At 52.8% G+C, this 25,357-nt stretch overlaps 1 protein-coding gene across 5 annotated transcripts in view; it reads left to right on the top strand.

Annotated features, from left to right (window-relative positions):
* Positions 1–15,356: 15,356 nt before the first annotated feature.
* The window catches only part of COL27A1 (collagen type XXVII alpha 1 chain), a 144,592-nt gene continuing 134,591 nt past the window's right edge, over positions 15,357–25,357 (top strand). Inside the window, exons 1-2 of one of the 5 annotated variants that reach the window (XM_060300574.1) lie at positions 15,357–15,448; positions 23,530–23,600. In XM_060300574.1, coding sequence (XP_060156557.1) covers positions 15,393–15,448; positions 23,530–23,600 — 127 coding nt within the window. In that variant the 5' untranslated portion in view covers positions 15,357–15,392. Of the gene's footprint in view, positions 15,449–16,608; positions 17,130–17,524; positions 17,556–19,601; positions 19,639–23,529; positions 23,601–25,357 lie in introns of those variants that run through there. The other 4 variants (XR_009564262.1, XM_030858908.2, XM_070045693.1 and 1 more) reach the window with 4 other exon arrangements.

Here is a 25,357-nt window from a genome sequence, read left to right as displayed (position 1 = left end):
ATTTAGCCTTTGTGTAAGAAGAATGAAGGATCCCTCTCTCCCCTCCAGCTAACACAGTCTATCCAGAGACCTCTGTCTAAAGGAGCATCTCCTACAGACGGGGTTTCCAACAAGGGTAGGCCACGGAAGGGCGTATTTTGAGGCTGACAGAGTCTCTGAATCACCCAGATATGGATGAAGCAAGCTATGACTGGGTCCAGGGACAAGCCCACCTTCTCTGGTTTCTGAGTCACTGGGGAGCACACTGCCTGAGGAAACAGCTACTGCCTCTCTTTCTCTCTGTCCTGTGGGAATGGATGCTGATGGAGGAGACCAGGGCATTGGCTACCACAGCAGCTTCCTTGTCCACACCTGGTGATGTGGGCTGGGTGGGGCTGGGTGGGATTAAGTAGGGGCCAAGTGGGGAGTTGGCTAGGAGAAGGTCAGAAGGCAGGCCAGGCTCTGGAAGCCTCGGGGCCAGGAATGCTGCCCATCACAGAAAGAGGAGAGGTCAGGCAGCCACACAGGTTGCCTTTGCGCATAATCCGGGCTGGGACTGAATGCCCCCTTGTGTGAGGTCCTTTTCTACGCCGAAGTAGGTCACAGAGTTGAAGAATCACAGAAATCTTAGCCTCAGAAGCATGGAATCATAGAAGCCAAAAGGCAATGCCAAGTAGGATTCCAGGAGTTTAGAGCCTCAGAGCCCTGGCATCGAAAGGCATGAGAAGTCTAACGCTTTGGGCATGAAATTTTATGGCTCAAGTGATCTAGGAACCACAGAACCTCGCACTTGGATGACCCTTGGAGGTTCTCATGTCTGATATACTCCCCGGTGCAGCGTTCCCTTCTAGAAAGTTCTAGAAGGTAGCAGTCTTCTTCAGATAGGCAAGGAGGTGACAGCAAGGCAGGACGGGACACAGGAGGTTTCCATGTGGGATGGTTTTAGGAGTTCTGGGTTGGAATTCCTGACCCAGAATGTCTGTGGCAGTGGCCATCGCAGAGTCTGAAATTGCACCATTATCCATTCTTTCTCTGGATCTAGAAAGTCCTTTGGACTCCAAGGATCTGTTTTGCTGTAAACCACTTCTCGGATCAGAACTGCCTCTCAGGACCTCCTCTACATGGGCTCTGATGAGCGAGGCAACTCTAGATCCAGATGGGACCCTCCCTCCAACCCAGCACCACCTCTGGGTCCTCCTTTTCTTTACATTGACCACCCAGCTCCCAGCAGGAAGCCAGCTGGCTGGGAGAGGCGATTCCAGCAGTCCTGAGGCTGGCCACGGTGTACAGTGTGGTCCCGCCTCTAATCCCACCACCTCCTGGGGGCAGGCGACGTGGGCAGCAGCCTATAATTTGGGGGTGGGAGATGGGACGCCCAGGTCAGCTTCGACCAGGGGGTCCCCAGAGGAAGGGAGTGGTCCAGGGGTTTGGAGAATCAAAGCCTTCCTCTCAGCTCCCTTGGTGACCATGAAGATAAAAATATTTATGGACAATTTTCCCCTCTCTGGGGACGGCCGGGCACAGAACAAGGCTGTTTTTTTCCCTGGCTGTGGCTGACCTCTCAGGATGGAGGGAGCTCAGACAAACACAGGTTGTTTACGGGGTCTGCAGCAGCCCCAGAGACGCATGCTGCACACAGTTTCCCCTTTTCAGCTTCTGGCAAGTTGCACAGAGGAACAAGGGTGGGTTTCTGTCTTCTGTTAGCTTAGTTCTTGGTGGGGCTGGAGGGACTTTTTTTTTTTCCCCTGAGAGATGGGGTGAGTGCGTTATGGTGAATAACATGTTTCCCATAATTTGCCTTTTGAAAACACAAGGAAATTTGCATATGTGGCTGCAACTGCCTGGACAGAGAGCCTTCTGGTCCTTCCTTTCCCCACCGTGTCAGGCTGCTCAAACTCAATAAACACTTGTTGACTGAATGAATGAGTCATAGAAATGGCAAGCCAGAGCTGGAAGGAAGGCCCCCTGGAGATCCTCTGGGCCAAACTGCTCAGGTTTCAAGCAGGGAAACTGAGGCCCAAAGAGGGGGAAGGGATGGAGGCTGCGTACAGTGGTAGATTTCACAGCTTATGATGATGACAGTAATAACAATAATAATTATTATTATTATAAATCTTTTCTGGGCGTTGGATGTTTTCCAATTTACCAAAAGCTTTTCCATTGGCCAGACTCCCAGCAAGACTGTGGAGGAGGCAAGAAAAAGATTAGAATTCTCTGTGTCATGGACCAGAGAAAAGAAGTTCAAAGCTATCAAGCAACTCACCCACTCATCCAGAAAGGGGTGAGGTGGAGTTCAGGAACAATTTCAGGCTTTTTTTTCCATTTGGGTGTGAAATCCACCCCAGACCCAGCCTGACATTAAATCCCAGCTCTGCCACACGTGAGCTGTTGAAACAGCTCACTGCACCCATCCAAGCCTCAGTTTCCCCATCTGTAATTTGGGGCTTGCACTCTCGAGAATGGCACCAGAGAATGGATACAAAGCCACCTTGGAAATTGTTAAGCAAACGGGAGGTCCCATTGCTAGAATTATGATGTGTCAGTGGCTCCTTCCATCCATCCAAGGGAGACAGCATTCTGATTCCAGCTCTTGAGATAAAAATAGCTTTAAGGGGAGGGGAGCAGCTCCCCAGGATATCTGGGCAGGATAAAAATAACCCTCAAGAACAGCTGGCTGCTTTTCTTCACTTTGGTATTCACCCACAGTCTTCTGATCTCTTATTCGGTTTCCCAAGTCGACCTACCATCCTAGGCAAACAATCCTCCTTGTTCTGGGGCCAGGCGGTGGCAAATAGAGTCCAGGCTCTGGGAGTAGAGGCTTTGGAAGCAAGAAATGTGGGTCCCATCCCACTTCTGTTTACAACTCTCTGTGTGGTTCCAAGCAAGTCGCTCTCAGAGTCCTATTCTTCCTCCATACAGTGCTGTCCAATAGAACTTAACTCCAAGGATGGAAATATTCTATGTCTGCACTGTCCAATACAGTAGCCACTAGCTGCATATGGCTTTTGAACCCTTGCATTACTGTCAATTTTCCCCTTTATGTCTGTTAGTATTTGTTTTATCTATTTAGGTGCTCTTATATAGGGTACGCACATGTTAATGAGTGTAATATTCTCTTCTTAAATTGATCCCATCATCATTATATAGTGTCCTTCTTTGTCTTTCTTTACAGACTTTGTTTAAAAGTCTATTTTGTCTGATGTGAGTATTGCTACCCCCACTTTCTTGTCATTTCCATTTGCATGAAATATCTCTTTCCATCCCCTCACTTTCAATCTATGTGTGTTTTTCGCCCTAAAGTGAGTCCCTTGTAGGCAGCATATTGTATAGATTCTTGTTTTTTTATCCAATCTGCCACTCTATGTCTTTTGATTGGAGCACTTGCCTGATGAACCCTTGAAATGTGGCTAGCATGACTAAGAAACTTAACTTTTATTTTATTCTTTAATTTTAAGGAATTTAAATTTAAATAGCCACATGTGGCTAGTGAGTACAATATTGGCCAACGCAGGCTTTTAAATGGAGATAGGATGAGCACCTGCCCCGAGTCCTGTGGTAAGGATTGATAGCCTGTACGTAGAGCCTGGCACGGAAGAGATGCTCACTGCTTGTTTACACCTCCCTCTCCCACACCCCCTTGAAATGTGGATTTTTACAAGTGTCTTGGAGCTGAAGAATCCCCCTTTGGGAACATGCAGCTCCTCTTTGAAGACTGGTGGAGAGGTGAATGGAATGGTGGGAGGAAAGGGGCTTCTGTGCTGGGTGGGCTGGGAGAGCAGGAAGCATGTCCAAAGCGGATGACAAGGCCAGGTCAGAGTTAAGGACAAAAATGACTGCACCTGCCCATTTCTACCTCCACTTTTTTACTTTCATGGGCACCAGTACTCAAAAGGGGTCTATCTTAGAAATTCCTTTTCTTTGCATAGACGTGATTCAGCTCATGGACTCTAGAATCAGATGGTTCCTAGGTTAGAATTTCAGCTCTATCAGTTACTAGCTGTGTGACCTTGGGCAAGTTGCCAGCCTCTCTGTTTCCCATCTGTAAAATGAGTAGAATAATTCCTACCTCTGAGGGTTTTGTGAGCAGTCAGTGAGCTAATGTGTGCAAAGCTCTGTGCAGTGGGTCCAGCACATAACAAGTGCTTAAGAAACAGAAGCCATGGCCAATTTTGTAGAACTAAAGCCCTTTAACTCCCACCCCAACTGGAGTCCAGTGAGATGCCTGAGAAGCCAATGATGGGGTATCTCCAGAAGACCTCTTTTTGGGTGGTCGTCATGGTGAAGAAGGGACCAGGCACAGGAACAAGTCCTTGTACCCTCAGATGGCAGGTAACCCATCACACGGAGCTGGAAGCCATCCTGAAGCATCTAGCATTTCTGTCGATCCTGCCAAATGGCAGTGTCCTGGGACCCAACCAGAGATGGGAACTCTGCTACCTCTCGAGGTAGGTGATACAAACTGATAGAAAGTCTTTCCTGGGATCCAAGGGACGCCTGTCTTTCTGTGATGTCCTGCCCTTGGTTTTCGTACAGTCTCCACTTTCCAAATTCAACTTCCTTCCATTGCTGCCTCAGGTGGGAAGTGTCTGCTGATTGGTCCTAGTGAAAATACCCAGCGCAGGGGCTGGCTCACCCGGATCAAGGACAGGCTTAATCTTTGTTGAGCTGGAGGAGCTGAAACTCAAAAGCTCCAAACCTGCCCCCAGTTAAGAACAGAGGATGTCTTTCATCAGCGTGTCTTATTTTGTGGACAAAGGAGCCGAGGGGCTGTTGTTTTATCCATCTGTTCATCCACTCCCTTGCTGAAAAATAATTATTGAGCACCTACTGTGTGCGAAGGAACACAGAAATAAATTCCTGTCCCCTAGGTTTATAAGCTGGAAGGGAGACAACTGTATCAACGGTGATTATAACGGTGTGGTATGGGCTATCATGTCAGGGATGGAACCAGGGTGAGGTGAGTAGAGCACTTATCTGAGGAACAAAATTTAATGCAATGCCAAAAACTCAGTCATCAAGATAAATAATATTTTACTGTAATATTTTATTTTATTATTATTATTTTTTTGGCCTTGCCGTGAGGCTCACGGGATCTTAGTTCCCCGACCAGGATTGAACCCAGGCCACGGCAGTGAAAGGGCCGAGTCCTAACCACTGGACCACCAGTGAATTCCCTGTAATTTTTTTTTTTTTTTTTTTGCGGTATGTGGGCCTCTCACTGTTGTGGCCTCTCCCGTTGCGGAGCACAGGCTCCGGACCTGCAGGCTCAGCGGCCGTGGCTCACGGGCCCAGCTGCCCCGCGGCTTATGGGATCTTCCCGGACTGGGGCACGAACCCGCGTCCCCTGCATCAGCAGGCGGACTCTCAACCACTGCGCCACCAGGGAAGCCCCCCTGTAATATTTTAAAAAATCAAAATGCATGCAAAAAGATCATGATGAACAAAAGATAAAACTTTTAAATGAAGGCAGGATCAAAATGACTGATTTTTCCTTTTGCCTCAGGCTGTAATATGGCTTGGCTCAGCACTGAATTATGGGGGATGTCGGAGGGCTGCTGTGGGACAGAAAAGGCAGGCCGGTGATCCATGCGCTGGAATGAACTCATATCGGCTTCCCAACCCTGCACTCAGAATCTGGCAGATGCTGAGGATCCGGGTTTTCCCCTCCCTTTCTGGAGAGCCGATTGTTAACTGTCTGCCAGCAACCCACTATATCCAGCCTGCATTGGGGTGGGGGTGGGCCTTTAAGAAAATTTTCCCAGAAAAGGAGATACCTTCCAAATTTTGCAGGATAAGAATCTAGAAAGGGAGAGAAAGAACATCCCTCTAAAGAAGGAACTCCATATGTAAAGCACCAGAGGAGCGGGGGAGAATGTGTATTGTTTTTAGGAAACCGCAAGGAGCACCGTGTAGTTGGAAGAGGTGATGCTGCAGAAGAAGGAAATTTCAAGAAGGCAGAGAAGGTCACAGCACCAAGTGATGCCCCAGGATTGAGCAAGACCTGGGATTGTGCTGGGGGAGGAGACTGCAGATCCAGGGGAAGAGGAGGATGCTTCCTACTTCTGCAGTGTCCAGACTACCAGCCCAAGCAGGAGACCTCAGGGGTGAGCTAATAAATAACAAGATCTCTGGGGGAAAAAAGCCCTGATTTATTACATTGGCCAGTTTCAGAGGTGTAAGTACTCCCACCCTGGCCAATTTCAAGCTGCCAGTGTATGTCACTGAATGTCCAGTTAAGCAGAGATGTTCCGTAGCACATCATTATGTAGTATGTCCACCCTCCGCTTACAACAGATGTCAGTAATTTCAAGAACACAGATAAGAGTAAAATGCACTAAGGTAACTAGAAAGAGATGAGTTTTGAGTGTTAGTTACTTTGTTTTTAATATAATTTGCTTTTAAAATTTTAAGTTTATGCAATTTACTTCTTAATAAGAGCTTGACAGCAGCTCACAAACTTCCTGAAAATTTAACCAGCTGCTGTCCTGAGCCAGTCTGAGTAGGCATGAGCCGGCTCCAGCGCACCAGTGGGAGAAGAGATTTTGGTCCTTACTTGCGGCGTGTCCATGGCGGGGCGGTGCTTTCTGACTCCCTGGGCTTCATTTTCCCCACTTGAGAGATTGGATCGGCTGTATCATGAAGTGCTCCTTGCCCTGACTCTCTGTGCACAGCGACATGGATGCACGCCTCTGGGTGGCTTCCCGGGATGAAGCTGCAGTCCCTGGGACATCAGAGAGTCCAAAGCAATCAAGATTCTCAGATTTAAAAAAAAAAAAGATTCTCAGATTTTTCACCCAGGAAAAAGGACAGCCCGGGGCCAGTTTTGGCCCCAAGGTTTCATGTCTTCACCACTTCGAGAACTACTGTTTTATTCTGAAGGATTGGCACCTAAACCATCTGAGAATATCACAAAAATAATGATAGTAATAAATACAACCTATATTTGTTATACTTTTACCATGTGCCAGACACTGTTCTAAGTGCTTTATATATATTAACTCACCGAGTCCTCATTATGGGCACAAGGTTGGTAATGTTATTATACCAACTTAAGAGATGAGGATGCTCAATAAAAATAAATAGATAAATAAATAAGGACTTTGGGATTAGCAGATACTACTATATAAAAAATAGATAAACAACAAGGTTCTACTGTATAGCACAGGGAACTATATTCAGTATCTTGCAACAACCTATAATGGAAAAAAATCTGAAAACTAATATGTATATATATTCTTTTTTTTTTTTCGCCAAGGAGCCAACACTTTATTTGGGACTGAAGCACTTTAATGTACACCTGAAACTAACACAACATTGTAAATCAACTATACTTCAATAAACTTTTTAAAAAGTTGAGGATGCTACTGCTATCACAATTCAAAAGATGGAGAAATGTACAAAAGAGGTTACCAAGAAGTTAAATGGCATGCCCAAGACCACACAGCTAGGGATTTGAACTGAGATATGATGTTAGCCATTACCGACGTGTTCAACAAGGGCAGCCAGTGAGAAGAAGCATGCTTTTGCAACTCAACACAACAAGCAGAGACCCATTCCCTTGGGGGGAACATCCAGCCAAGGCCAGCTGTATTTGATCGCAGGGACTGATGAAGTGGGAGAAAGGAAGAGTCACCACGGAGGCGCACATTAATAACCCTAAGTTCACAGAAGAGGAAACAGGCTCAGGGAGGAAAAGAGGGTTGCCGAGGTCCCATAGTGCTAGTACAGAGTGGAGCTGTAACGTGGGCCCAGGGGTGTCAACTTGGCCACAGGCTGCAGCCGACCTCAGGTGCTGGGCAGGCATGGGGTTCATAAAAAATCACAACCATTCCCAGATATCCAGATAGGTGAGATTCCAGATAAGAACCTGGTTGAAAAACTGCAGGGACTTCCCTGGTGGCACGGTGGTTAAAAATCCGCCTGCCAATGCAGGGGACCTGGGTTCGAGCCCTGGTCCAGGAAGATCCCACATACAGTGGAGCAGCTAAGCCCTTGCACCACAACTACTGAGCCTGTGCTCTAGAGCCCACGAGCCACAACCACTGAGCCCGTGTGCCACAACTACTGAAGCCCGCGCGCCTAGAGCCCGTGCTCCGCAACAAGAGAAGCCACCGCAATGAGAAGCCCGCACACTGCAACGAAGAGTAGCCCCCGCTTGTCTCAACTAGAGAAAGCCTGCGTGCAGCAACAAAGACCCAACGTAGCCAAAAATAAATTAATTAAAAAAAAAAAAAGAAAAACTGCAGAAAATAAGGAGAAAATACCCCTCAGTGAATAAATTGCCCAGCCCCGGGAAAGAGGAGTGGTAATCACCCACCTCTGATTATCACCATTTTTTTTTTTACCCTTGCAAATGCGTGTGTGCGGGTATTAGTACATAGGGTCCTACACTAATGACAGCAGTTAGACAGGGTTCGAGGGCTGACAAAGTCTCACAGGGCTCAAAACAACAATGCTCACATACCTGCAGTGCCTTGCAGGAGAACAGTGCAATCTAGCAACTGCACTAGGGTGAGAATATTCTTCACAGCCGAAGGCTGCCTCACAGCAAGGGCTCTGGAGAGGTCAGGTGTGAGCCCCAATTGTCCTCCCTTTGAAGGGCCAGACCAGGGTGCACTTTTTCTCTCAGATCAGTGACCACTAACTTGTACATGGAACGCCCCCAAACCAGGGAACCCCGAAATGGAGTGTCAGCTGGGGTTTCTTATCCCCAGCCGGTCGTGTAGGCATATTCTTGCTAGCAAACCAGCCCCAAGGGCAGAGGCTTCGGGGATCTCACCAAGACCGGGTACAATGCATTAGTCTCACTGTTATCAATCAACAACACTGAAACGTGAAATGCCTCCAACTCATGGGGACAAAGTAACACTATTCATCAGTATGGTCATCAGTATGACCAGTGGTCAATGTCCTATAATCACGGGTCCTTAAGCAAGGATGAGAGAAGCATATTTAACAAACAACAATTCAGATAAGCTGAAAGGATGGACCATGCTTAGAAAAGGCTCCACTTAGGAGGACAAAACTTTACTGCCCCAGAGGAGGCACATAAGAAAAACTTAGGGGTTCTCAATGGTCATCAGCTTAGTGTGAATGCTGTGGTGCGTTACCAAAAAAGCTAATAGACACTCGGGTCACATTAATAGAAGCATAGAATATATATCGGGGGAGGTGATAGTCGTGCTCAACTCCATGCTCGTCAGATGCCACCTGGACTTTTGAGCTTTGCTGTGGTCACTTGGCAGTAGTTGGAGGAGATGATGCTGGAAGATATGACACTGGTGCCAGATGAATCGTGCCAGATGAGGCAACGAGAATGCTGGGCCTGGAGAAAGGATGCCTTGGGGGTGGGGTTGTTACTTTCAGAGTGATTTCCTCCATGGAGTCAGGCTTTAGTTGACTTCGGAGCTGCTCTTCTCAACAGCCATTGTATAGGGGCTCTGGCTTGATGGCACGCGTCTGAAGAGCTCTTTGCAGAATTGGTTTCTCGGGTGGAAGGCAGAGTAGCGTGTGTGTGTCTCCTCTGGCTTCACTTTATGATGAGGAGAAGAATCCAGAGGCATTTGCGTCGGTCATCTTTTCCTGGAACTACCCACAAGCAGGAATGTATCACATCGCGTGGTCTGGACATGGGGTGAAGAGGTCGCCAAACTCTTGGAGTGCAGGTTTCAGCTGGTGCAGGGGATGACGACTCCCTAACACAGCTGTCTCTCCAGTGTGTTTGACAGCACATCTGCCACTTAGGAGTTTGCTGAGGACATTGTGGAACTGTGGACTGGACGCATTTTCAACTCTTTCAAATTCACTCAGTGGGCCCCTCCCCAGCAGGCTCTGATTGACTACTCCTTGGGCTGTGAAGAGACCCCCCCCCACCCTGACCTCACCACACACACAGGTCCTGGTATATTGTAATGAGCACTTGGGACCACAGTTCTAGCCCCATTTCTGTCACCTCGCTGCGGGGTGAACTTGGGCAGGACCCTTCCCTTTTGGCGTTTGGTTCCTTGTCTCTAAACTGGAGATGCAGCTATCTGTGCTGTTTCATGGGGTTGTTGTGTGGAAACTTGAGATGCTGGCAATGAAGTTGTTCTGTGCTATTATTGTCGTTGTTGTCATTGTAATCCCCTGGCCTGTCTGGTACAGACCAAAGTTCCTGTTCCCCTGCTACATCAGCTAGGATGCTTTCAGCTGGCAGTGAGAGAAAACCCTTCTAAAAGTGTTTTAGACATGAGGGACACCATTGTTTTGAGAAAGGGCAGTCCAGGCGTGTGTGCCTGATTCAGCATCTCAATAATGTCCCGAAGGACCTCGTTTCTTTCTGCCTATAACTCCTCTCACATCTCAGTGGCTGGTTTGTGGCTTATGTCTACACCCAAGCCACTCACTGGCTTAGTAGAAGCGGGAGTCAACCCTTACAGCCTGAGAGGGATGCAGTCTCCACTGAAGGATGAGGCAGCTTAGAAGTGGGCAGATGAAGATGGAATTCTCTTAGCGAATATGAACCAAACAGTGTCCGCCCCAGTCATGGGAATGTCCTAGCATGATGGTCAACCAGTCTCCAGCCCTGCTTCTGCTCCCTCCATTATTCCCTCCCTCCCTCCCTCCGTTACCTCTCCCTTCCTCCATTCCATCCTTGTGCATCCAGCATTTACTGAGGGCTGATTGTGGGCTGCCACTGAGTGAGCCCTGGGGATTCTAGGGAGATAAGGCGTAGCCATGGCCTTGAGGAGGTCCAGCTGAGTAGGCGCATGAGATAAATATACACCTGATGTGAGATGGCGGGATAGGGGCAGGGCAGGGCACGGCTGTGGGAATCCAGGGGGGGACCCCGTGAAGAAGCACATTCCAGCAGAATGGGTGACGGGTGAAGGCCTGAAGAGTCTCAGCGCTCATCAGCTGCTTGGTCTTCACTCCTGGCTGCAACGATGGCCCAGAACTCATCACAAACTCCCTGTTCGGTACAGCCAATGGTTCCAGACAGATAGTCAGAGAGAGTCCAGAGACCTTCACTTGCCACAGCTCTCACACCTGGAAAGCGGGTCTAATTCTTCCAACGCTGACTGAATGGATGGAAGGATGAGGAGGTAGGTTTGACTGTCCACAGTTAGACATCAGTGTAGGAGGCCTGGCTTCTCACCCCAGCCCCCCCCCCATTGATTCTGTGTGACCTTGAGAGCATCAGGCACCCTGTCTCTGAGCCTCAGCTTCCCCACCTGTAAAATGAGGAAATTGAGTTAGGTGGCACTAGGGGCTCTTCCAGGACTGAATTTCTTTGGGGATCCCATATTTGGGTCAATATCAACCCCCGCAAAATTATCTTTGGACATCTCCCAACCCTCTGCCACGTGGCCCAGTCCTGAGGAAATAAAGCCAGACTGGGGAGCAGGGCGAAGGCCCCGGGGAGATGGTCTGGGATGCCCAGACAATGGGATCACGTGCCCAGAGGATGTGCTGTCTCTTGGACAGTGGCCCAGGAGCTTCCCTGGCTTCAGCCCTCATTCCTCTTGGTGGAATGATTGTTTCTGGGGTCTTGGCAGCCGACAGGCCAGAGTGACGTGGCCCTAAATGCAGAACCCAAGCCCTGGGAGACAGGCGGGCAGTGGTGACAGCCAATACCAGCTCCGGTTCCTCCCCTGGGGAGGAGGACTAGACTGGCATTGCCTGGAGGGGACAAAGGGAGGGGACACTCTTGCAGGCTGCCTCTTTCTCCAGCTTGGAGTTCAGGTCAGTTTACTGAAATGCTTTATCCTGGGTGCCGGGAACACGGCAAGGAACAGGATGGAGTATGACTGGTGTATCTGCAGCCCCTGAAATTGGGCCTGCCGCATGGCACGTGACCAACGAATCACTGTTGATGAGGGAGGATCCTGATGTAGGAGAGAGAGCAGGTGGCTAATCTAGCAAACTTTACTCTCACGCATGTATCCCTCCCTCCCTCCCTCCCTCCTTTCCTTCCTTCCGTCACTCACTCAGCATTTATGGAGTACTTCCTATGTACCAGGCACCGTGTTTCGTGCCGGTGTCAGAAACTCAGCAGGGCAACTGCTCATAGCAGGGACCACAACTTGTATTTACCTGTTACCAGTGCCCAGCTCTGGGCCTGATGCACGCCAGCGTCTCCTGATTGGCTGAGCGACCAGGGAACGAATGACTCTGTTATTAGATGTGTACTCTGTGCACACGTCCTATGGGACATGCAAGCCCGATGTGAAAGGAAGGCCCATCCCGGTGTGCCCAGCCGTGTCAGGCATTGGAAAATTGGGGACTAATACGTGGCATCCAAGTTCTGCTCCCAGTTCTGCGGTACCAGTGAAACAAGAATGAGTTGAGGCAGGACTTCCTGACCTGCGTCATCTGCCTGTCTCCTTGCTCATCTCCTCCTGCAAACACTGGAGAACAGGAAGCACAGCCTGGCGCACAGTGGGTCCTCCGGAAAAGCTTGGTGGATGCATCAGTGAAGACTGATACCAGGGCAGTGTACAACCCTCTTTTTGCAGGCAGACTTCATCTAGTGATTTAGTCAAACATTTATTGAGCCCCTACTAAGTGTCCATCGCGGAGGCTATTGAGATCAACAGTTTCTCTCAAGGCAGATGCGCCCCGGAGAGCAATGGGTCCATGGCTGCTCCGCTTGGGCAGAAAGTAAACTATGTGCCTTGGAAAGTCCTCACCAGGCCGGGAATTCCTATCCTTCTGCCTCGTCCCCAAAACATCTCCATGGGCCTGCAGGCGGTGTCCACCCAGGTCCCAGGCTCATCGCCTTCTGCCCCTTTCTGGCTGTCTGGTGAGCACCCCATCCCTTTCACAGGGTGGGTAATTGCTCAGTCAGTGTCTTCTGGATCCAACTTTCATGAAGACTGTTTGTGCCCAGTCGCTGGTGCTGTGCCAGGAACCTACTTGGCAGGAAGACTGGGTGTGAAGAGGCAGTGGAGGCAGGAAACAAGGTCCTTTCCCTAGAGTTCTTAACAGTGTCCATATCTGCTCTTTTCAGCTGACCACGAACTCCTGGAAGGCCATGAGCCTCGTTTCTCTTCCAACCTAGGGAAACGCAGGTAGCCCTCAATAATTAGTTACTGCATTGGATTGGATATTTACAGCAGTCTCCTACTCCCGAGCTCAAAGGGCCCATGCTGAGGAGCATGTTCAATGCACCTATTTTACAGATGAGGAGAGTGAGGCTCAAAGGGGACACCATCAATCTTTGTGGGCTTTGGGGGGTTTCCCATGGGTCTTTTGGGCTTCTCTCATTAAAGCAAGGCTCCCTGGGGCTCACCATTGCATACTCAGATTTGGGAGTGAGATTTGGAAAGAGCTTAGAATTCAGCCACTGACCTACTGCCGGATCTTTGAGGAAATGCATCCCCTTGCCTGGAAATGTCTTTCTGGCCGGTAAGTTGCACATCATCACCCACACGGTGCAGTGGGGAGAACTGGATGGTTTCTTCACTGGGCTCCCCTCACTCCTCCTCCAAAACCAGCCTGAAATCTGCTCCCACCATCTGGGCCCTTTTGTGACTCTTTCACTTGAGCTGTCTTCCCCAGTGGCTGCAGGTTTATCCAATATACACTTCGGGACCCAAAGGCCACCTCCTCCTGGGAGCCTTCCTTGGTTTCTCTCCATCCGTTAGTCTGCTTGACAATTCAATTCATCTGTATCTCTCTGATAGCATCTATCACATTCTTCTTGTGTTATCTTTATGTGATTGCAGGGGATTCTCTGTGACATGGCAGTGTCTGATGTCTCCTATCCAGGCCCCCTTCCTTGACCCAAGTTGCTGACCACATAACAAATATGTGTGCCCAGAAAGCAGGACTATGTACAAATTTCTTTGTTTTCACTCCATAGTGGCAGACCCTCTTCCTCCAGCTTTGTACAGGGGTTTGCACACTGTAAGAGTTAAAGAAATTCATTTAAATTATTAATGGTTTGAGCATCTATTGTATCCCAGGCTCCATGCTGGGTGTGGGGACACAGTTAGATCTGACCATGACAATACCATGTGACGTGTGCTACAGTACGGGTGTGGAGCAGAGCTTTGAGCTGCACCTAAAAGGACAGAGAGTCTGTGAACAGGCAGAAAGGGGGTTTCGGGGAGAGAACAGCCTGGGAGGAGGCAGCATGGACAAGACCTTGAAATACGCCAGCTTGTCCAGAGCCTGGGTCCAGGCATCAGAGAGAGTGGAGCTCACTGCGAAGAACATGAAGTTGGAGAGGCTGGCAAGGATCTGCTCAGAACCCTCTAGCGGCTAAGATTTAAATCATCATGCTCAGCTGCAAAGACAGGAATCAGACTACCTGGGTTCGAATCCCACCTCCACTACCTAACAGCTTAGCGATCTCAGGCAAATTCCTTAACCTTTCAGAATCTCAGTTTTCTCATTTGTAAATGGAGATAACAGGCCTCCCATAGGCGGTGGCACTTAGAACAGTGCCACACCTGGCTCAGGGGAGGCACGTGAGCTGCAAAATACTGGGGGCTGCCAAAAACCCTTAGTAATGGAGTTTTACATTTAAGGGGGGGGCAAAAAACCTCTAAGTGATCAAGATACATAATATTTTAATGCAATACTTTAAAAATGTCAAAAACATATCCCCCAAAATCCACGATGAACAAAATACCAAAATTGTAAATAAACGCAGGATCTCCCTAGTGCAAGGGATGCAGCTCAAAGTACATCAACGATTATCGGACTGGGAGTTCGCAGCCTTCAAGAGCCGTGGGCTTCTGAAAACCTGAAGAGAACCGGTGGCCCCTCTCCCCCAGAAGAACGCACAAACAGGCACAATTTGTGCAGATTTTCGGGTGTTCCTGCACTTCTGGAGCTCGGCCAGGTGGAGGTTAAGAGCGCAGCTTCAACGTGGACGTGCCGGGATGGTTCCATGCGCCGTCCAGCCGCCTGCGGGTTCCCCAGCACCGCGCTGGGCCTCCCTCCTGGCAGTCACCGGTGCTCTGCCCCCTGCAGGAAGCAGCGCGCGGCTACGCGGCTTCTTTTTCTGGCTTGCTTGGCTCGCGCGTCGGCCCTCCCACCCCCTTCGGCTTGGGACTTTTCCTAAAGTTGCTGAAACCAGACACCTTGCTCGACCGAGCCCGCGTGCAGCTACGGTTTAAAAGGCCGCCTTCAGCGCCCCCTCCCCGCCCCCAGCGAAGACTTCAAAAGGCCCGGCGGGCGCCGCGGCCCCTGCACCTATGAACCGCCCCCCGCGCCCGGAGCCCGTGCCAGAGTCCGAGGACGCAGAGCGGCTGAAGTTCGAGCGCAGGCGGACCGGGCGGGTGGCGCAGCCCGGCGCGCCCATGCCCCTCCCGGTGCCGCTGCGCTCCGAGCGCCCGCGCCCGGTTTAGGGAAGGGGACCCCGCCCCCCCCGCCCCCGCTCCCGCGCCCGCGCCCGGGGCTGCGGGGACCCATGAATACAAATGCCGTTAGGCGCCCGAGGAAGGACCGACCGTTCAGCCTCGCATCTAGGGACCCAGTAAGTGGCCCGGGGCTCCTGGAGCGCTGGGGGTACGGGTGTGTGTATGCGTAAAGGTGCGCGCGTGTGGGGAGGGGGTGCACGTGCGAGGAGTGAGTGTGTTTGTGCCCGCGTGCGATGGGCACTAGCGGAAACCTGTGTGCAAGTGGGGGGTAGCGCGCGTGAGTGTGTGCGCTTGGGCTGTTACGTGTGCACGTGAAGATATGTATGAGAGGTGTGCACGCGGGTGTGTGCGTTGGGAGGATCTGGCTAGGCTAGGCTAGTATGCATTTGTGCGCGTGTAAGCACTCATGTGCATGCGTCTGCGTGTGTGGAGTCCGGATGTGCGCCAGAGTCCAGACACCCCAGGGTGTGTTTGTGTGAGCCCAGGAGGAGTGCGTGGCTGTGCCTGCATGTGAGTGAGTGTGAGTGTGTGTCTGAGTTTGGAGCAAGTGTAGATATGTGTGGGAATGTGTGTATGCACCAGGGAACAAGTCGTGGAAGTGGAGGCGGAGGGGGATTCTGATGCCAGGGCTCGAACTGGGGTTGTGGGTGTGTGAATTTGCCAGGTGTTTGTGGCGGCATCAAGGTGTGCAGTTCTGCGCTCCCTAGTGGGATCTGAGGGAGCCTTTGGTCTACTCTGGGGTGAGGAGGTAGGTTAAGCTCCCATTTCTTACTGCTTGGAGAGGAGAGAGAGAGGTGACCAACATTGAACAAACGCACCCACTACGTGCCCAGGAAAGTCTGTCCTCCAGGGCGCCCTGAATCTGGGAGGAAAATAGGTGTGTGTATGTGTGTGGTAGAACACTGGTTGTTGTTTTCATGAGAGTCTGGACACTGAGTCCTAGTCCCAGATCTGTCCCTGGAACTCCGGGTTCCTTTCAGCAATAGTATCTGTCCCCTTTCCCCCTCTATCTTTGCCCCCAACTCGGGGACCCCCAGTCTCACGATCTAGAGGTCCCGAATCTCCGAACTGTGATCATCCCGCTGTACAGTCTTGGCCAACTCTTTCCTCTCTGTGAATCTCAGTTTCCCCGTCTTTACAGGGGGGCTGGGGTCGTGGAGTGTCTCAGCGGGACAGTCGTGGGCCCGCGGAGGCTGTGTCCCCGGCTGCGGCCGGCAGGGGGCAGCAGGGGGCAGCAGAGGGCGGCCCGGCGCGGGGAGGAGAGAAGGTGGAGAGCCACCGCGGGCCGAGACTTTAAATCGCCTTCATTTCCCCCAAATCCTTCCTTTTCCTCTCCTCCCCCAGGCCGGCGGGGAGGCAGCTTCCACTGCCCTCCGCGCGCCCTCGCCCGGCCTTGCTCTGCCTCCGGGGACCGCCAGCAGCCCGCCTCCAAAAGTTTGAATTTTGTTTTTTTTCCCCTGCTTCTTCTTCCTTTTCGGTGGAAGCAGAGAAGAGCGAGGCAGGGGCGAGCGCGGCGCCGGGACTCCTGGGACCATGGGCCTGGCGCGGGCGCCCGCGGAGCCCCGGCCGCGCTGCCTGCCTGCTCGGGCGCCCCTGGGAGCGGGGCTGCGCTGGGGGCGTGGGGGCCGAGCGCTCTGAGCCCGCCTGGCGCGGCGGGGCGGGGGGCTGGCGGCCCCATGGGGCGCGCCCACACTTGCCCCCCGGGCTCGGGAGCATGAAGTAGGGGCCCGCCATGGGAGCGGGATCGGCGCGGGGGGCCCGAGGCACAGCGGCGGCGGCGGCGGCGGCGCGCGGGAGGTGAGTACCGGCTCGGGGACGCCCCCTCCCCAGCTTCTTGCGGCTCCGGAGGCGGGGGTTCCCCGCCGCGCGGGACGCTTCCAGCGGAACGTCAGCTTCCTGCTCCTTCCTTCACCCCTGCGAGGCGGGCCGCCAAGGGTTAAAGCGGGCAGCGCCCCCGGCCCGGCGAGGGTTGGCGAGAGCGCTGCCCGCCCTTCCCTGCCTGGCGCGGCTGCCCGATCGCCTTGGGGTGGGGGCCGAGCTGGGGAGGGTCCCATGCAGAGCCAGCCCCGGGAATCGGGATTGGGGGGTAGGGGTGGCGCCTGGAGCGGCGGGCGGGCGCGGGGGGGGGCGGAAGGGGGCTTTTTGGATGCTTGGGGGAGGGGGGATCTCCATTTCTGACTGTCTCGGTGTGTTCCAGTGTCCGTGTCCACAGGTCCCGAGCCTGTAAGTCTCCGTTTCTGTCGGTTCTCGGGAAACTTGTCTGCAAATTTCTAGGGCTGCGGGTCTCGGCTTCTGCTGCTGTCTCAGTGTCTGTGTGTCTTTGCACGTCCCCTGTTTCTGGAAATCTCCGCATGTGTGTCAGTCTGTTTGGGTCTGTGTGTCTCAGTGCTTCCCTGCTTGGGGAGGGGCGGGGGGTGGTCCTCAATGCCTGTCCTGCGTGTGAGAGAGGAAAAAGTGAGAGCCAGCATGTCAGGGCATAAAGGGCCCTGGGAGATGACTAATTCGAACCCCTCGTTGCACAGATGTGAGACTCAGGGCCAGAGAGGGGCAGGGAATCTCCAGGGAGGGGCTGGGACCCAGAGGCTCTGATTCCCAGCCTGTGGAGTAGGAGTTGTAAAGGAGTGAGCATGTGCCGGAGGGAGTCACCGCGTGTGGGTGTGGGTGGCAGTGGGCAGGATGGGAGCAGCCCCTCAGGGCCCTGTGGACTCGTGCTTACGGCCCAGAGAAGCGCAGAACTTGCTCCCTGTCCGTCCTGCCCCCAGGACCGGAGGACATTCCCAAGACGCTGGTCAGGGCTGTAGCTCCGCCCTTGGCCACCATGCCCTGCCCACTCTGTGCTGGAATCAGGGGGGTGATGCCTCCCCCTCTCTTTCCCATGTCTTGGAAAAAGTGGGCTGGCTGAGATTCCCCCGCCCCTCACCGCCACACACACACACACACACACACACACACACACACACACACACAGCACCAGTAAGCACACTGCTGACTCATTTTCTCCAGAAGACCCTGTGCCAGGGCAGATGCCAGCGGTTGGGTAGAAAAGTGGTACCAGGCAAGCGCCCCACAGTGGGGCCCAAGCTTTAGGTAAGTGGGCAGTGACACTGCGGCCCAGCCCCTGCCTCCCCATCCACTGCAGTGCCCCAAACCCTGCGCCCTCTGGCCCGCTGCGTGCCTCCTAGCTTTGCTCCCAGCCCAGCTTCCATGACACCGTTAGGGAGCATCCCTGGCCTCTCTTTCCTTCCCCTTCCTCCCTGTACTCAGAACACCCCTCCTCCCTCGTGCTTCCATAAGCCTGCCATCCGCAAGGCTCAGCTCAACAGCCGTCAGCACCCCTGATGCCGCACTGGAGGGGGCTTGCCTTCCAAATGTGACCCACGGTCTGTCCCTCCCCTGAGCACACTCCACCCATTACTTTATTGGCATAGGCTCTTCCTCCCTCTCTGTGTTCAGGGACCCTCTGGATACCCCACAACCTGCCTGGCACACGAAAATGCCATTTCAGTTGATGGCGGAAATGGAAGCAAAACATAAACTCACACCCACGGGCAGAGAGGGTACTTCAGTCAAGCCGTGCAAATCCTGCCTCTGCCCTGTGAGCTGGGGCAGGCACCTTGTCTTTCTGCTTCTCCTTTTTCTCATCCCCCCAAACGGGCATCCTCATTCCCAGCCAGAAGGGTGTTTGTGAGTATTAGTGGGCCTGTGCTTGTAAAAGGCTTTTAGGACGGGGCCTGGCATGTAGTAAGTGCTCAATAAATGGCAGCTGTTACTTATATATCATTATTCACTTCATCTTGAATGGATGTGTGAAACAACTGGAAAATTCTGGGCCGCATCCTATCCAGACAGATGCCCTGTCTGTGTTCCCATGGACGAGGTGTAAGGTGTGAAGAAAGCCTGGGCGTGGCTGTCTGGGCACGTGGGGCCTGGCCAATCCATGGAGACAGGTGGGACAGGTTCGTCCCCCTTCTGTTTCCTGTGGTCCTCTGGCTGCATCCTTCCCAGCTTACTCCATGGGATAACAGCTAAGCCCAGAGACCACGGGGCTGCTTTCCTTGTGTTTCTGTGCCCTGGGTCTCAGCTCTGAGCTCACAGTGGATGTTCAAATTGTGTGGGTCTCTGAGCGCCTGTATGTTCTCAGGTAACAAGGAAAGAGGAAAAACCACGCACACCAGCTGCAGGCTCTGGCCGGCCTCGTGGTCCAGGAGTAACCACGCTAGGTGCATTGGCAGAGGGCTTTTTGCAGGAGAAAGGAACACCTGGGTTCCCTTCTTGGAGGGCCGTGTGACCAGGCTGTGTCTTCAAGGTCAGGCTCCCTAACTCGTGGCTCCCGTTTCGGCCGCCTTCTGCCGTCTCTGGCCGCTGAGCTCTGGTCTTCCCGACATTCTGGAGCCCTGGCTTCGCCCAGCCAAGGCCCACGAGTCAGCGGTGAAAACAGAAGTCTGGAAGAACAAAGCTCTGAGCCAGTGCAGGCACTAAACGTTATTAGCAGTAGCCTAAACAGGATTGGAACGGGAGCAAATGAATCGGCAGGGCCTCCCTCTGGGAGCCAACTTTCCAGGCCTGGAGCTTACTTAGATGGCTGTTGGCTCCCCAGGCTGCATCTCTGTTCCTGTTGGTGAAGGCTGGGACTCTGGTGTCTGGCAAGTAGGAAGTCCCTGTAAGTCTCCGATTTCTTCTCCACGGGAGACGAGTCAAGTGAAAAGGACTGTCTTCTAGGTGGTGGAGTCAGATGATGTGGGTCGCTGACATTGCTGTGTGGCTTTGGGCAAGTCACTTCCCCTCTCTGGGCCTCAGTGGCCCATCTCTATAAAGAGGGGCTGGGACTAGAGTCTGGCCTCTATACTCTCGTGCTATACTTCGGCAGTTTCTGGGTCAAGTGCACACAGAATCCAGGTCTGAGAGGGTCAGTTGCATTTGTTGAGGTGAATGAAAGGGAGACAAATATTTTTGTAACAGGCCTTTTCAGGGCCGAAATTCTCGAGTCAGAAACCGCGGTGTTAGGAAGCTTAATTGAAGAGAAGATTCCGATCCCATCTCCCCTGTGAGTCTTCTTTCTCCTGACCTTTAGGGATGACAGATATTGCCCCCAATACGTCCTCTTATTCTCTAGAGCGTGGCCACCTTGGCATAACCCCAGCAGGAAAAACTGACCGAGAAGGATGTGCGTCGTTCTTGCACCTTCTCCTCTCCACCTGGCCTCTCTTTATCAGCTTGGGGAGCGTCCTAAGAAGGGTGGATGTGACGACACAGGGAGAGACTCAAGGAGTGAGAGCTGGTGCCTGGAAAGGGCTGGGAAGAGAGGAGACCGGAAGGAAATGGAACAGAGACTAGTAAGGTTGCAGGAACACTGGAGAGCTAGGGGCGGTGTCTTCTGAGGAGGCGTTCTCAGGAAAAATGAGTTCCCTGGTCCTCAAGTTCAGGCACTGCTGACCGACGGAAAGTGCAGTGAATTTCCTTATCGCAGACTTCTCCGAGCCTTTGCTATGCAGCTGTGCTTTGGAACTACCAAGACTGGGATGTAGGAGATGGCTCTTCCCCACTACATCTGGCCCCAGTTTCCTGAGTAGCTACTTGGCGGGTGTGGGAAATAGTACTGAAGAGCTGTGTCCCCAGAGTCTTCCCATGGTGACCTTGAGGAAGCACCTCCCGTCCCTAGGCCTCAGTTTTTGTCAAATCAAACAAAGCTGCCTATTACTGTTCATCACAGCTGATGTGTCTGCCAATTTGCTTCAAGCGGGCAGGTCATGCCAGAAGGGTCAGCCTCTACCCTTCTCCCGAGACAAGACCAGGGCCGCTAGGCACTGACCTTTAGTGATTGCTAGTGATGCGCTGGAGGTGAGGCCCATGGAGGCAGGGAGGACAGGCCTTGTGTAAAAGGCATTCTACAGCAGTGGCAGCAGATTGGAGAGGATGAGGAGGGAGCAAGGATTATCTAGAAGCATCCCTGGAAAATGTCAGAGGTGGGGTGGGCCTGCTGGAGTTAAAGCTTTGGGAAGATACTTTGTGAAGTCCAGAGTCCTGTAATACCAGGTAACATTCATTCCTTCTGCAAAAATACTCTGAACACTTACTACATGCCTGCCAGGTGCTGGGAAAACAAGAGTGAACAAGACAGATGTGGTCCCTGCCCTGCAGGGACTTGGGCTAGAAAGGGAAACAGAGAAATAGACAATGACCATACATGGGATACCTGGTGACGTATGTGCGGCAGGCTCTGGGAAATGACACCAAGGCTAGAATCTAACACATGAGTGGAAACTGACCAGGCAAAAGAGTAGTGTCTAGAGCACTTCAGATTAGCATGTGCAAAGGCCCAGAAGTGGGAGAAGGCTTTCAAGGGACCGTCAGCGTCTGAGTGCTGTTTGAGCTAGTTCACCTTACGCTCTAACTCTCAATTGAACAATGCTTAAACAATGAGGGGAGTTATTACCTCCCATATCAAGAGGCCCAAAGGAAAAGCAGTAATAGGGTTGGCCAATTCAGCATCTCAAGTGTCATCAGACACCCACTGTTTTTCCATGCTGCCGTCCTCACATGCTTGTGCGCCTTGTTACCTCATGTGCACAAAATGGCTGCAGCAGCAGGTCCTCACTCAACAACATGCACAGGCCAGAGGAAAACCTTTTCCATGTCCCTTTGAAATTCTTTCTTAGAGGCCCTGACAGGCATGCCTCACACCTCATTGGCCACATTTGGGTCACATATGCACGCCTAAGCCAGTCATTAGCATGGCAGATTCCCAGAGTGGGCTTAGACGTATCCAGATTCATCCAGTATCCTCTGAAGTTCAGGTCTCCCTGAACTAGCAGAAAGGGGGGTGGCTGTGGGTAGGTAACCATCAGTGTCTTCCACAGTGTCCAGGTCAGGATTACCATCGATCCTAATTGCAATTAAATTGGAGTACTTGGTATTAAATCAGAGGGTGTTTTCCAAGGCTCCCAGGGAGCTGGGAAGAACCCGGGACTCCAGACATCCACCCTGGCAGATGGGTTTCCTGGATTACGTGATTCCCCAGAAGCACATCATCCTAGGCTTTCTCTTGAAAATGGATCCTGGGCCCACGTGTCCCAGCCTTTGCCCTCACCACCCACCTGTCGGGGCTCTCTCTGCCTGCATCCTAGCTGGCCGACTCTGGCCACGTGCCGCCCTCCCCTTTGCCTGCCTCGGGATCAGATGCCCTGGTGGCTTCGGGTGTCGCCAGTGGCTGCTCCCACAGGAAGGTGAGATCGGATCACTGCCTCTGCCCATCTTGGCAGGATCCCCTGAGCAGAGCATTAACCCTTCCGGGCCCCAGAGTGCAGGGGCAGCAGGGTTGGTCTAAGAATAAGAAGCACTTTGGTGGCTGGCAACAGGCCGAGCCCTTGACATGCATGAGCTCATTTAATCCTCACGCCTGACTTGCGAGATAGGGAGTGTCAGCCGAGTTGCAGAGGAGGAGACAGACTCAGGGAGGCGGAGGGACTCATCCAGGGTCATACAGCTGGTAAGCAATGGGGCCAGGTCTGCACCCGTGGGGGCCTGACTCCCCGTCGTCTCCCCTTCTCTCCTTCGCTCTCTCCCATTTCCTATCAGCATGAAGCCAGGAGGCAGATTCCTTAGCACACACTGGTCCTGGCTAAGGGGTCTTCTCCCGCCCTCCGCCGTGAGTCTGGAGATTGACTTCTCATCTTTCCTGCCCTTTGCAAAGTTTACCCGTCATCTAAGCAGAGCAGCCTGGTCTTCCCACTGACCTTTCAGCCCTGGCTCTGCTGCCCGCTGGGCCTCAAGATCTCAAGGCCACAGGACAGATGGAGAGACTGAGGCCCAGAGACGGGGAGCGGCAGGGGCTGTTCCCTCGTTGCCCAGTGAGTCGCGGCAGACTTTGAGCTGGACCCTGGGTCTCCTGACGGCCCAGGGCAGGGCTTCCTGCCTACTAGTTCCCGCCCGGTGACCTTGGTTTATTGATCTGTGAAAAGCGAGGTTGTATTTGTACTGTGTAAGCGGGTCCTACCCCAAGAGGCTGTGCCTGGACCCCCGGGAGCGTGGGCTGGTCCGACGGAGCCCTGGAGCCTGTGCCTCGCTTCCTGCCTCCCCTGGGCGGGACTGGGGTGGGACTGGGGCTGGGTGATCCACTCCCAACTCCCTGGCTGGACCTGGACCTGGACGTGAGAGGTGGAAGCTGATGTCACATCTGCTTGTGTCTCCTGGTCTCTAGGGGGTTTCTCTTCACCTGGATCTTAGTCTCCCTTGCCTGTCACCTGGCTTCCACCCAAGGAGCTCCTGAAGGTAAATCTCTCTTCTCTTTGTCCAGGGGGAGACAGAGGAGGACAGAAGGGATCTGAGAATGCAGGGGTAGGAGACATCAGTTCCCCTAATTGGAACTCAGTGCCTCGACTTTCTCGTCAGTAGAATGGAGCCAGTCATTGGCAGATTTCTCTCTGGGCTTGAGAGAATCATGTTTGATGTTTTGTGAAGGGTAGAAAGGGCTCAGTGCAGAAATGTGGAAAGGTGATGCTTTTGTTCCTCTCCAGGGCAGAATGTAAGTTACTTTGGGTCAGTAGGCTGCAGTTGTCCCTCTGTCCAATGGGTACCCCCAAGAAGTGCTAACAAGAGGCACGAAGGCCACCGCCATCACTGCCCACGCCTGTGACCCGCCCTCCCCTTCCTGTGAGATGCCGCTCTTTCCGGCTATCCCTGAGGAGCTGTCCAGAGGGCCCAGGCAGCGGGAGGCTGGCTACACCACTGCCCACGGAAACTGAAACGTCTCCCACATCTGTTTGTCAAGCGGCCACAATGCCACTTAAAATAGCAGCCCCTCCCCCTCCTCCACGCCCGCCCAGCACGGGCAGGCGGCCGGGCACTCCCAGAGCCCCTGTGGCCTGACCTGGCCACCGGGCAGGGATTGGGCTCCTGGAAGGGGAGGGCTGTGCCCAGAAGAGACTCCTGCTGCCCAGCAACATTTTGTGCAAATGTCATATTTTCCGAGCTTGCTCTTTCCCCCACAGAGTAGGTGAACAGCTGTCCAGAGTCCTGAGTCAGGCACTAGGGGGGTGGCGAGGAGAGGCTGGAGCAGTGTGGAGCCCGGTTTACGTAATAAAGGGATCTTGCTGTGGCCAGCTGGCCGGGTCCCTCCATCTTGGTTTTGGGCTGAATTCATTCCCCTGTCCCCCAGCTCCTCTCCCCTGATGGGATTCTGGATGTGTCTCCACCCTGCCTTCCAACCAGTCTAGGGGCTCCAGCGCAGGATAGGATAGCGTAGTGACGAAGGAAGGACAAAGACCCGGGGGCCAGCTGGGCCTTTTATTATAAGCTGTGTGACCTTGGGCAAGTTACTATCGCTCAGTTTTCTGACCCTCCTCTGTAAAATGGGGATAATAAACAGTACCCGCTGTATAAATGATTGAGAGAATAGAGAGAGATAACCCATGTAAAGCACATAGTAAGTGCTCAGTAAATGTTAGTTCTTCTTCTTATTGTTAATTATATACTACCTGACAAGTTTGGGCAAGAGCAGCCCTTCTCTATCCCCGTGGAGCCCACAGTGGTCAGAGGCTCCTGGAGGCTTAGCAGTGACCACCTGTGTCAGTTCCAGGTAGCAGAGTTGGGGACTTGGCCCCTGAGCTGCAGGTAGTGTGCAGGGGAGGCCTGGAGACTGCCTGGTGTCAGCTTAAAAACCCACGTGGAGGGCTTCCCTGGTGGTGCAGTGGTTAAGAATCCTCCTGCCAATGCAGGGGACACGGGTTCGAGCCCTGGTCCGGGAAGATCCCACATGCCGCGGAGCGACTAAGCCCTTGCGCCACAGCTACTGAGCCTGCGCTCTAGAGCCCGTGAGCCACAACTACTGAGCCCATGCGCCACAGCTACTGAAGCCCGCGTGCCCTAGAGCCCATGCTCCGCAGCAAGAGAAGCCACCGCAATGAGAAGCCCGCGCACCACAACTAAGAGTAGCCCCCGCTCGCCACAACTAGAGAAAGCCCGTGTGCAGCAATGAAGACCCAATGCAGCAAAAAAAAACAAAAACAAAAACAAAACCCATCTGGAGA

This window comes from Globicephala melas, chromosome 6 (assembly GCF_963455315.2).
Source record: "Globicephala melas chromosome 6, mGloMel1.2, whole genome shotgun sequence".
In the NCBI taxonomy this organism is placed as follows: domain Eukaryota; kingdom Metazoa; phylum Chordata; class Mammalia; order Artiodactyla; family Delphinidae; genus Globicephala; species Globicephala melas.
Note: the sequence above shows the minus strand (reverse complement) of the source record. Positions and strands in the feature narration are given on the sequence as shown.